Raw genomic sequence first — 13223 nt, 5'->3', positions numbered from 1 at the left:
TCTCTCCAGGTTGGGTGAAAAGGAGTGTTCTCAAATTCCATGCTTCTCAGGCATGCATGGGTCTCATTTGGATTGAGCCGCACTGAGAGAAGGGGCTGAGACCTTCCTTCCCATGTCATTTTCCTGGCTTGAAATGGTCCCATATGAATGCTATTTGCCCAGTTGTGGAAATGTAATGTTACCTCATTAGTATATGTACAGCCCTCAGTGTGATATATAGTGCTGGTTCAAATTGGACCTAGGCATGCACTGGAAGCAGAGAACTTCGTAACACACCCAGGAGTGTCCCTAGGTTAAACATAACATGTAATTAGGCCCTCAAACTATTAGGCTCCAAGTGACTTAGGAAGACGGTCCTTCTGTAGTTCTACAACAGACCTTGTGCACACCTTTTGAATTCTGACATGGGGTGGTGGAAGCAATCATAAAATGTCTGCCATGGAAGATAGAATTGACCACAAAATGTCTGGTGTGGGAAGTAGAGCCAGACACATACACACACAGAGGAAGCCCATGTACAGGAGAGGAGTCCTTTTTAAAAATACACTGGGAAAGAGGAAAGAATAAAACTAACGCTGTGATGGCAGCTGCCACTGAAGCATTTTTAAGAATAAGCACAAATGATCAAATCTCTAGTGGTCAATCAGTTGCCCTATTTGGCAAAAGCTCCAGTCACTCTTTAAAAGCACTTGGTGGCAGCAAGGAAAGGAATCAGTGGGTGTTATGGTGCCTTGCTACAGACTTCTGCTCTAAATGGCTGGGGATCCACATATGTATTTGGAAATAAGTTATCAGTCACTTTGACAGCAACTGATTGGAGATGGATTTAACAAGTCTACTAAAGTCATTCACCCTTATAAAATTAACTCCATTGACCATGAGCTCAGCAGGCAGGACTGCATTGTAAAATGCGTACATGAAAACCAAGAACAAGAAAAAAGCAAGTGAGGTCATCTCATTCTTGAACAAATATAGCACTGCCAAAATTGATGGTGAAAGGTATATTTTGAATACTTGTTACAAAGATTACTGAGGAAAAACTGTGGCATCTTTTAAAAACTGAAGTAATAAGCAATACTGAGATCTATGTGTGTTTTACCTAACTGATTTTGTAATACTCCTAAACATTAATTTGGGGAAACCTCTTGTTAATACTTAATTATTTTGCAATTTCCTAGGTGGGTTAAATCAGAGCCTGTGTTTTTCTTTAAAAACCTGTAATTCTCTCACACAATCCAACTAATTTTTCCCTGCCTCTTATGAAAGCATTTGAAATATGAAAGCTTCCATAATCCACATGAATAGCTAGGCAACATCTTCAACCTAACTATAGACTTTTATGGCACAGTCACAGAAGACAAGAACTGAGGACAGGCTTATTTATTGCTGAGACATAGCTTGAATTCAAATGCAACTATTTTGGGGGTGGTGGGAGGGGCAACAGGATACCAAACTGAACTCCACTGGAACAGTTGCTGGTTGAGCACAAGCGATTGCTTTTTTAAAAAATCCCATTAGTCACACCAGTTCATGTTCTTACATTTGCCAACATTGTCAGAATAGCTTTAACATGACACTGGGTAAGAAAGGACAGAAAATACACCTGCATCAAAAAAAGCTAATAAGAAACTTTGAAGTCACAGGTACAACAACCCTAATGTTCTATCTTGCCATTGATACAGATGATCATGTACAATTAACAGTACAATCGTAAAGAGTTATTTCAATCCAAGTCCATCCATTCAAATGGGTTTAGAATCCAACTTCAGACTTAAGTAATTTTGTTTAGGATTACAGTGTCAGCGATGATCAGCACAATTTTATGTCGAGTAACCTTTACACAAGACAACATTGTATAGAACATGCTTTGATATCTCATGACACTACAATAAAACATATGGGGCTGCTGGAGACATGGTCATAGATCATGTAAGAAACATGCTATAAGCACGGAGTTCTCCTGTTTGACTGAAACTTCTCATTCAAGATAAGCACCCAACATTGTGAGCTGATTAAATGTATGGCAAAAGGGCTGATATAAACAAAGTTCAGGGACTTGGATTGCCTCTTCTAACCATTTTCTCTAGCAACCCCCCCCCCCCGGTAAAGTTTTTACAAGTACTCTGGACCAAACCCATGGATGGTTCCCTAAACTTCAACTTGATTCTAAGGAAACCATCCAACAAAAGGGAAATGTATGCATGTGTGGGATGATGCAACATTTTACTTTTGAGGCCCAATTACATCATGTCCTTTCCCCCACTGAGGCTTAGAGGTAGAAGGGGTCATTCTTTGTCCACTCCCTGACTGTCAAGGCAATCCCAAACAGAGTCACATACTTCTAAATCCATGCTTAGAAGGGTGTAACTGTTTAGGATTACACCGTGCTCAGTCAACCCCACCATTTACAAGAAACATCATAATCCCTTCCTGGACATCAGGTCTGCTGCTCTTGCAAGGCAGGTCCCTTCCTTGCTTCTTGGAAGCAAAAAAAGTACCAACATATTCCTGTGTGCCTTTATTCTTTGCGTCTCATTATGGTGTTTCGAGGAAGAAAGTGAGACAGTTATTTGCAGCCTTCCTTTCGAGATTCAATGCAAAAAAAAAAATCTTATTTAGCCCACCCAGGGCTGGGCTTTGTAGCGTAACCGCTCTCTTTCTTTCTAGGGATCCATCTGCGGTGTCCCTCCTCTCTGCTATAGAGAGGGATCTTGTCCACACCCACACGCACCTGGCCTCCAGAAGTAGCGGGGTCGCCGGCCACTTCGCCGCCAGCCGAGTGGTCACCACCTTGCGCGGGTAACTCAGGATCCCGCGTGGGGACACACTCAGGAGCAGCATCCCAGCCACGAGGACAGGCGCGAGAACCGCCATGACCCCCTGTCGTCTCCGGAGATGCCCGGGAGAAACTGCCACGCAAAGGCATTGCCAAAAGGCAGAGCAGAGCTCCACCCACCCCCGGCCAACCGGCCAATGGCTGTGCTCGCTCCCTCCCGGCTCCCGCGGAACAACTCTCCCCATTGGTCAAAGCAAGGCTCCAATCGGTGACGGAGAAGAAAGGCTTGGAGTGCATCGGCGGAGTTCTCCACGTTCTGAAGTCGGACATGGAAGGCGGGGAGGGGGTGTGGCCTGGGGAAGTAGGCGAGACTTATCCAGCAGGAAAACAACTGGGAAACGGAGCGTCTTCGGGGCGCGTTGCAGGCTGGTTGGGGATGATCCAAGTGATTGGGAAGAGGAGTCTGGCCCCTTCCTCACATGCGGAATAATGCACTTTCAGTCCACTTGCACCATTGTTGGCAAGTGAATTTTGCTATTGTGCACAGCTTCAAAGTGCACCGAAAGAGCATTATTCTGCATTTGCGGAAGGGGTTTCTGTTGAGACGCTCCTGTGCTTCCCTCCATTTTCCCTGCTGCTTTTTGGCTTTCCTGGTGGCAATGATGCCAGAACTATCTCCCTTTTATTTCTTGTGTACAATACAATGAAAACCTGAGCAGGTGTGGGGTAGCGTCTCTGTGTCAAAAGACATACTTCAGATGTCTTTGATGACCAGTTTAATGTTTTTAATCAAGGAAATCACAAAGCCTTATTAACTAATTGTTATCTTTTCCCCAGCAAGTTGCCCCTCTCTTCTTGTTCCGTTTGGATCCCTGAATCCCTGCCTATTTTTTCCTGCCCGCTCCAGAAGCAACCATGCTTCTTTCCTTCCTTGCGCACCATCCCTGCAGTCTTCCCTGTATATTCTCTTTTCTTTTTTTCTACTACATGCACCTAATTTCTTGTCTTACCTAGATGGGACCTTAGGAGATCAATTAATAGTTCTCATCTGAATTTCTGTTCAGGCTGCAGCATAGAGGGGAAAATTTAACCCTTTCCCCTTGCAACACTTTTTCCTACTTCAGTTCTGATTGAAATATGGCAGAGACCTCGAATAGTGAGGTGATAGGATGGACTGCGCCACTTGGGACTGCAGCTCTGAATGTTCTGGCAGGTAAAAAAAATGCTAAGTTGCTAGAAAAATAGCAAAGCAGAGAGCATGTGTTTTCTTTTCTGCTTTCTCTGTGGTGGGAATTTTTTAAGCCTAGAGAATCATCTTCACATTTGAATCACCCCAGTTTACTCCAACAGAATCTACCTCCAAATACCAACCCACATTGAACCCTCCATATCTCCTTTCTTCTGTGAACAACCATGTCTCCTTTCTTCTGTGAACAACCAGGATACTTGGGTAACTCTTAAGAAGAGTTATTCTAATCTAAATCCATTGAAATGAATGGGCTTAGACAGGAGTAACTCTTCTTAGGACTGCACTGTAGACCACCTATGCTGCCTCCCCTCTTGTAATTCCACATCTGTATAGCTTCAAACCCCTTTCCCCTCCCTTTTGCATAATATGCTGCTCAGACCACTCACCACAGCATCAAAGGTCATTAGATTTCAGGATTGATAAATTTACTCTTTCTTATGCAGACCTTTCTCTTTTTTTGCCCTCTTGCTTCACCTCTTGAGTGAAATTATGTGTCTAGAATTTGGGTGTTTGTTCTTTAGTGGGTCCTGGCAACTGAATAGATATTATTAAACTCCTTCAGATTTGCCACTTCTTCAGTCTGGATGTTAAATTACCTGCAAAAAAAAGTTTGTTTCTGGTGTTTATCCAGATTTCAATGTTCCTTCCAAACCTATAACAGCATCTTGGCACCCACAGTGCAATCGTAAGCAGAGTAATAGTCCTCTAAATTTGTTGAAATCAATGGGCATAGAAGGCTGTAACTCAGTTTAGGATGGCATAGTCACCAATCCCTTCTTGCTGGTTTGTGGGTCACTGCTTAATTTAAGGTATTCTAAGGCTGGGTGTGAACAGGCTTTGTAAGAATGGACTGAGAGACAGTGGAAACTTCTTTACACTTGGCCTGTTTTACTATGAATTTGGGCATGAATTGGATAGTGTACCACATTCACAGATGTATGTCTTGGTACATGTCATCTGATCTCACATGGGAATATAAACCTGAGTCTCCACTGCCTACTCCAGTATTCTGAATATCCCATAATGCCTCTTGTTATGCATGGTATTGAGACTAGATAAAGACACCTTTCCTACCATCTCATAATACTTGGGGTCATCCAATAAAATTGGTGGGTGATAGATTCAGGACAGACAAAATAAACTAACAGATTAGGCAGAAGCAGATGGATTTTGATCATATCACACCAGAAATCACTTCTTCACACTGTCTATTGTGCTCTAATAAAAGTTGCAGCAGTGAAGGTAGACACGTATTTGGGAATGTTGTATGATGACTTAATATAGTTACTACAACCTGAAGATAGGAAGAGAAGAAATTGAATACTTTTTTTCTGGAATTAACTGAAGTTTGTTGCTCTCTATTTGCTTGCTCCTAGCTTATTTGCCATCCCATGAGACATATACAGTACAACTATATTATCAGGTCACTGGTCAATTTAGATTTGTTGTCTGCTGCTACAGGCAGAAGTTCTTCAGGACTGCAGGCAGAATCTTTTCCTCTTATCTTTTAGCATAATAAAGGTATGTGCACTTTGATGGGAGAGGGGGCAGTGATTCAGCCACACTAGAATATGTGTATTTAAGCTAATAACCAAGTACTCCAGTTTAACTGGTTGATGGATTATATCGTTAAGATAGTTTGGCAGAATAATATAATTAAACCAGAGCTTTAAAACTGGTTGCACAACAGACAATCATAAGGATAAGAATTTATTGCTAGAGCTATTTCTGTGTTCCGAAGACATGATTAATGAAGGTTTCTTAATAAGGTCCAAGCACTTAGTATAAATCACAGTGAATGCACTATATTTAATGAGAAGAGTTACAATAAGGAGAAATAAAAGTAAAGCTTTATCAGCATGGGAAGTGCAAATAAGACTTTCACCTCTATGAAAGTATGTTTTAAAATTATTTTGAAGGTCCTCAAAGATAACCTTTGCTGATCCTCTGCTGATGTTTGGCATTTTTAGTAACATATCAGACAGAGAACTATTCTGTAAAGTGTTTAGTTACAGTTCCTTTTAATGCACAATTTGCTACGTAGTTGATGATGATAACAATACAACTTAAGGAAATTTACAATACCGTAGTTGGATATAGGACAAGGATAACAATGTTCTTGGCATTCCCCTTCCTTCAGCAACCCTAGGAAAGTTTATTCCCATGGTTGTGGTAGCCACATCAAACAACTATGCAGATTAGGAAGCTGCAAAAGAGAAGGAGAGGTGGATGAAATCTCTCCCTCTTGCTCCATCACTGACACAAAAGGCAAATTGCTCCCATTCCCTCACTTTGCTGCAGCCACTTGATTCACATGACTATGATTCCATTGGGATCCCAAATCCCCTGAAATAAATTGCTGGGGAGGGGAAAACAGAGATCATCAATGATTAACCAACAGTGGCACCTTAAAGTCCAACAACATTGATTTAAATATGAGTTTTAATGAATCACTACTCACTTCATCAATTCAATATAGAAATCAAACCGAGCATCCTACTTAAGAGGCTGGTTACAGGGGTGGGGGTGGGGGTGGGGGTGGGGAAAAGTTTGAGGTAGAGAATTAGTTATGTCATGAATCTTCCAAGTGTAGATTCAAAACATACACACCAGAGTTCAGTGGCACTCAAATATGACACAAGCTTTTGTGAGTCGGAGCCCATTTAATCAGATGCAACTGATAAAATTGTATTTGACCTATGAAAGCTTAGGCCGCAATTCTAACCAAATCCATTGAAGTAAATGGGCTTAGAAAGGCTTAATTCTGTTTAGGACTGCACTATAAATTATTTAGTCTACTCTACTACAATAAAAAACAACAAACTGACACCTTAAATACTAACACAGTTACCCCTCTGGGATGCGTCTACATGTAATCTTCCTTTTTCAAAATGAAGGCAATTTCAAATTATTTTCTAGACTATAAAATGAACTGTGTAAATTCATTCATATTCTCTACAATTATTTATACAAAATATAATTAGGATGAACACTCACATTACTTTTCAATCATGCAGATTGATATTTTATGTCCCCTTCAATTAATCTGGATCAGTACAATTTTCCATTTTTATGATTTACATGCAGCACTGATTATAATCCTCTAGGGAGAAGGCTTTTAAAAATCAATGTTCAAAATTGCTACACATGAAGGAGAAAGTGCTGCTGTAAGCTATTGCATATCTAATAGAAATGGATTTATGACTCTGTCCTCATCTTTCCTTCTTATTAAATAATTAAATAGGCCCTGTAAGTTCTGTTTACACTGGGAAGAGAGTTTATGTGTGTACATGTGGGTGTCTATACACACACACACGTAAAGTGTTGTCTTCTTGGTGGTTAACAGTATCCATAAAACTCTCCTCCACATTTCAAAGGAATCCACTTTCTTCACTGTCCAACTTTCACAGCCATGCATAGTAAATATACTGGTATGGATTATCTTGATCTTGTTCACTGGTGACAGATCCTAACACTTAACCATCTGTTCCAGCTCCTTCATGGCTGCCATTTCCAATCTCAACTTCCTTCTGATTTCTTGGTTGTACTCAGGCTTTTGGTCAGTGATGAAGCCAAGGAGCAGAAAATCTCAAACAATTCATTCATGTGGTTTCCATGTCAGAAATGACTTGACAGCACTTAACACACAAAGGTTCAATGTTTGAAAAGGTATTTTTAAGAATTCTAAAATAGTTGAAACTTCACTGATTGTACAAATAACAATATAATCATATGATCTTCAGTGCAATCCTAAAGAGAGTTACTCCAGTCTAATACCATTTCATTTTGCTTAGGCTGGAGTAACTCTGCTTAGGATTGCAGTGTACAGTTGTTATTAGAGTGGTCTTTAAGATCTTCTAAGAGTACTCCATTTGGCTATATAGGAAAAAGGTGATTGTGGCAGCAATCTTAAGGACACTTTTCTGAGGGAAAGAACTAAAAAACATGGGACTTACTTCTGGCCAGACCTGCTTAGGATTGCTCTCTACCGCTCTGTCCATTGGGTTGTTTGTTTAGATCATTTATAGTCCACCTTTCTCACTGAGATTCAAAATTGATCACATAGCATGAGAAAATTTAATCAACAGGAATGTGGCATCCAACAAACAATCCAATAAGGTTTGGAGTGCATAAATCTGAAAACAGAGCAGAGACCAAGTTGAAACAAAGCATAGGCATTAACACGACAGGTTAAACACTCCAAAAATTACACTGAAGGGTGACACCCATTTCTGCTTACCCCACTCCCTACACAGGATACTCCCCTCTTCCGAGACCTAATAAGCCCTTGAACAAAAAAATTTCTCAACTCGCTATTAAGGGAACATCTATAATTGAGGAAAGGGCAGATGGTAGATGTTCCCATAATGAGTTTGGTAAACAGTTCTGTTCAGGGGCCCAACAGAACTTGGAAGAGGTGACTTTCTCAAGTAACTGCAGGGGCTGGGGCAGGTGGATATGCATCTATGTGAAAAGAATGTGCCATTTTGATGATGGAAGGGAGAGAGACAAAAGAAAAAAGACACTGTTGTGAGAGTTGGATGAAGCATCTTGAGGGTAGAGGATCTCTTTCTCTCTCTCAGGAATCTGTAGGTATGCCCCCACCAGTGTTCTGTGAAGTAAATAAAAGAAGCTGTCAATAAAGGAACAGTTACAAAAATACCATGCCTCCAATGCACAAATGTTGTCAACTTCAAAAAGAACCAGCTCAGTTTATGTGCTATCCCTGGGATTTTTTACTCTACATGGAAGCTGAGTGTTTGTATCAGTTCTTTTGAATTGTATGCCACTTTATTTGCACAGGAGAAAAGCAGCATATAAATGTATCAGATGGTGCCCTGTGATTTATTTTTTGACTAAAGCATAGAATTATGTTGTTAGGCAGAGAGCCTCATTGAACTCATGGGCATTTGTTTGTTAGTAAACATATTGCTACAAGGTTGCAATTTTAAGAAAGTTGAGGTGGTAAAGATTATGAAACAAGTAGTTTTTAACCAGACTTTAATCCATAACTACTGATGATTGACTGCTGAGGTACAACCCACACATAGGTCGAATCCCCACTTGAAATTTGCACGCAGATCCAAACCTGTTCGTTGTGAAACCGTGTCCTCTTCATCGGAGTTTCTCCCTCCCCACCACAGCGAGCACACAGCAGACACATCCGGTTGCAATCCCCACTACCAGGCGAGCCCGCTTCACCGGTCTCCCCTGATTGGCTGGAGTGCCTTGATGGGGCGGGACCTTTTCCCACTGCGGAAATGTACATTGTAGGGGCGTGATCAAAAAAACCAGCATGTAAAAGTTTAATGTTTAACTGTTTAACTGTGCAAACAGTTAATCGTTACCTGTGTAAACCATTAACGATTCAAAGTTACATGTTTGACTGTTTAATGTTTGCGTCCCCTTCTGCTGGCCGATCGCAAAAGCAGAAACGCAACCAAGGAAAGGCTGCGCACGCATTGCAGCACTGATTGGTTGCCCGAATTCTGCGTCACACTCCAGGGCGGGAAATGAGTCAGGGTTTCAACCCTCATCCCTCCCCTTGGATCAGCTCTGAACCATGTTAACAGAGTCTATGCCACTTGCAACCAGGTCCTGCCGTAACGCGGATTAACGGGGAGAACGAGCGCCAGAAACTGAATCTGCCACGCAAGCAATGGGTAGGTCGTCCCTCAAACCTGGTTAGTTTGTGTTCTGAAACCTGGCTAAGACGGTAGTGGGGATTCGACCATTGAGGATATAAGAGTGAAACCAGCCATATAATGAGGTGAATTTATGCATCACAAAACTAAATATTCACAGTAGATGCTGTTGTAAATGTTTGAATTCCCGTATATTGCAAAGTGTTATCTAGGGTTGCCAAAACTGGATGGTGTGTGTGGGGGGGAGCCTGGGGAGAGTGGAGTTGGGAATGGGAGAGACCTCATGTGATTATAATACCATAAGGCCCATCTTAGGAAGCAGTCATTTTCAACTGGGAAACTGATCTCTGTAGTAGGAATGTCACTGTAACTCCGGGAGATCCTCAGCCTGAACCTGAAGGTTGGAAATCATAATCCCATGATGACAATGTATTTCCTTTGGTTTCAGAACGTTTTATCTACATGCAATACCTTGTTTTTCATTGCTTGGCTCCTTTCCTTCCTTTCTCGCCTTCCCCTCTCGTTTATGTTAGTTTTTCACTTCCCTTGTTAATCCAGATCTAGCACGGGTGGGCGTTATTTTAAAACAACTCTGCAATAAACGCCAAAATTAAAGGAAGGGCAGCGTGCTCGTTTCTCTTGAGTGGTTCAGAATCGCGTTACAAAATTATTGGTGTTGCCATTCTCCTCCCGCCGCAGCATGTGTCTGCTATGAGGGAAATATCCTGGCCACATGCCCTGACATCGGTTCCCTCGCTTGACACTTTCCCGCTCTCCGCCCCGCGGCGCTTTGATTCATTGGCTGCAAGGACAAATCCGGCCCCGCCTCCTTTATCTGACAGAACTCAGCCATTGGGAGGAGGGCTGAGGGAAGCGCCCCCCTCCTTGCAGAGGCGTAGCTACCATGGGGACATCCGGGGACAAGTGCCCCGGGCGCCCCCTTGTGGTGGGCGCAAAAATTGCAGGTTCGTTTGTGGCTTTTTCTATTTTTCAGGTTGTTTTCCATTTTTGGCCTGCAGGGGGCGCAGTTTTTAGGCTAGCAGCACCAAAATTTCAGGCTATCGTCAGGTGACTCTCCTGATGATACCAGCCAAGTTTGGTGCAGTTTGGTTCAGGGGGTCCAAAGTTATGGACCCCCAAAATGGGTGACCCCATACTCCATTGTTTCCAATGGGAGCTAATAGTAAATGGGGCTACCATTTTGAGGGTCCATAACTTTGGACCCCCCGAATCAAACTTCACTAAACCTAGGTGGTATCATAAGGAGAGTCTCCTGCTGATACCACCCAGGTTTGGTGAAGGTTGGTTCAGGGGGTCCAAAGTTATGGACCCCCAAAAGGGGTGCCCCATCCCCCATTGTTTCCAATGGGAGCTAATGGTAGATGGGGCTACCCTTTTGAGGGTCCATAACTTTGGGCTTCCTGATCCAAACTTCACTAAACCTGGGTGGTTTCATCAGGAGAGTCTCCTGAAGATATCCTAAAAGTTTGGTACTGTTAGCTTAAACATTGCTCCCCTGACAGGCACCCTCAAATTTTCCCCAGGTTCTCTCTTTAAATCCACCTCCTTTGGAGTGGATTTAAAGGGAGAATCTGGGCTCCCTAGATTAAAAAAAAACATTGAAAGTATTGTTGAAGGCTTTCAAAACCAGATTCAACTGGTAGTTGTGAGTTTTACAGGCTGTGTGGCCGTGGTCTGGTAGATCTTGTTCCTAACGTTTTGCCTGCATCTGTGGCTGGCATCTTCAGAGGTGTATCACAGAGAGAAGTCTGTTATAAGAGAAGTCTGGACACAGTGTATAATAGACTTCTCTCTGTGATACACCTTTGAAAATACCAGCCACAGATGCAGGTGAAACATTAGGAACAAGATATACCAGACCACGGCCACGCAGCCCAGAAAACCCACAATAACCAACATTGAAAGTGATGCTGTTTGGGGTGGGGAATCTACCCTGAAACAGCATCGCTTTCAATGTTGTTTAAACTAGGGAGTCCATAGTATTCCCTTAAGGTGGATTTAAAAGGAGAATGCAAGAAATGTTGTTTGGTCATGGTGGGGGAGGGACGCTGCCCATATGGGGGGGGGCGCAAAACTCAGATTTTGCCCCGGGCTCCATTTACCCTAGCTACACCCCTGCCTCCTTGTCCTATTGGCTGCGACTGCCGGCAAGTTGAGCTCCGCTAGTAGTTGCTTCGGGACTCTCTCCTTTTCAGCGATTGGCTGGGCAGCGCCACGGCCCCGCCCCTCCCTGCAGAAAGAGGGGCAACGCTGAAGAGAGCGGCAGTTGGGAACGGCGCGGCTTCGCGAGCCGGTCGGTTGGCGAGGGCTGGATGGTTGTTGGCTGTCTTGGTTTAAAATAACGGTCATGGACTGAAGCTCGGCGGCGGTTGCTGCTCGTCAGTTGAAGCTGCCGCTGGCGAGAAGCTCGGTCGTGAGGGAGAGAAAAGGCGCCTCTAGCCGGGCGGCCGCACAGACCATTCCTCGGCCCCTTTCCGGGAAGGAGCCCCTTCATGATTAAGATGAGGCGCAGCTCGTGAGCGGCCCGACGGCGACGCCTCGCGTCGACCCCTCGGCGGCCATGGGGCTGTGCGCGAAGAAGGGGCCATTGCCGTCGTCGGTCGGGCGCCGGCGACGAGCCCGAGGCGGGTTGCAGCTGCCTTTGCCTTGAACCGAGCCAGCCATGGACGAGCGGCTGAGCCGGTGGCTTCTGCTGCCGCCGCTGCTGGCGCTCTTCTTCCTCCTGGTCCTCTATCAGTATGCCTGTCCCGGCGCCCCGCCACCGCCGCCCCCTCCCTCCCCCTCTTCGCCCTGTCCCCCGCGGTTTTCCTCGCCCGACCCGGATCCGCAGCACCATCATGCGTCGGCGCCCCCCTTGCCCGGCTCCCTGGGGGGCAAGTTCCCTTTCGGGCTGTCGGAGTTGTGCCGCCGGCTGCGCTTCGACATGCGCGGCCGCGACGTGATGGTCTTCCTGCACATCCAGAAGACGGGCGGCACCACCTTCGGCCGCCACCTGGTGCGCAACATCCACCTGGAGCGGCCCTGCCATTGCCGTGCCGGCCAGAAGAAGTGCACCTGTCAGAGGCCTGGCGCGGCCCCGGCGGAAGAGAGCGGCGGCGGCACCGTCGGAACGGACAAGGGCGACACGTGGCTCTTCTCGCGCTTCTCCACCGGCTGGAGCTGCGGGCTGCACGCCGACTGGACCGAGCTCACCAGCTGCGTCCCCGCTGCCATGGAGCGCCGAGGGGGATGCCTCGCCAACCGTACCCTCAGGTGAGCCCCGACGGCGGGGTAGGCTGGGCCAGTCACTAGCCCAGGTTGGAAGTGTGTGTATGTGTTTTTATTAAAGAATCTACAGAAAATGAGCTGGTGGTGTCCTTAAATTAAGAGCAGCTCGTATTTAAAGCTGCCCCACCACTGGTTTAAAGCAGGCAGACAGAAGAAATCCAGACTAGCCAATAGCCCAGAGCATCATCATCATTATTATTGCTAGTTATGCCTGGAAGCAGGACAGAATGGGGGTGTAACCCTCTTCCAATCTAAAAAATTATCT

General features: G+C 44.6%; 2 protein-coding genes across 2 annotated transcripts in view; one reads left to right on the top strand and one right to left on the bottom strand.

The window, feature by feature from the left end:
- UGGT2 (UDP-glucose glycoprotein glucosyltransferase 2) overlaps positions 1–2920 on the bottom strand; it is a 97470-nt gene extending 94550 nt beyond the window's left edge. The window contains exon 1 of the mRNA XM_048494461.1: positions 2732–2920. Coding sequence (XP_048350418.1) covers positions 2732–2874 — 143 coding nt within the window. The 5' untranslated portion in view covers positions 2875–2920. The remainder of the gene's footprint in view (positions 1–2731) is intronic.
- A 9047-nt stretch (positions 2921–11967) lies between these two features.
- HS6ST3 (heparan sulfate 6-O-sulfotransferase 3) overlaps positions 11968–13223 on the top strand; it is a 267883-nt gene continuing 266627 nt past the window's right edge. Inside the window, exon 1 of the mRNA XM_048493202.1 lies at positions 11968–12943. Coding sequence (XP_048349159.1) covers positions 12354–12943 — 590 coding nt within the window. The 5' untranslated portion in view covers positions 11968–12353. The remainder of the gene's footprint in view (positions 12944–13223) is intronic.

The sequence above is a fragment of the Sphaerodactylus townsendi genome, linkage group LG04 (assembly GCF_021028975.2).
Source record: "Sphaerodactylus townsendi isolate TG3544 linkage group LG04, MPM_Stown_v2.3, whole genome shotgun sequence".
In the NCBI taxonomy this organism is placed as follows: domain Eukaryota; kingdom Metazoa; phylum Chordata; class Lepidosauria; order Squamata; family Sphaerodactylidae; genus Sphaerodactylus; species Sphaerodactylus townsendi.
The sequence above is the reverse complement of the archived record's forward strand: the minus strand, read 5'-3'. Positions and strand labels throughout refer to the sequence as shown.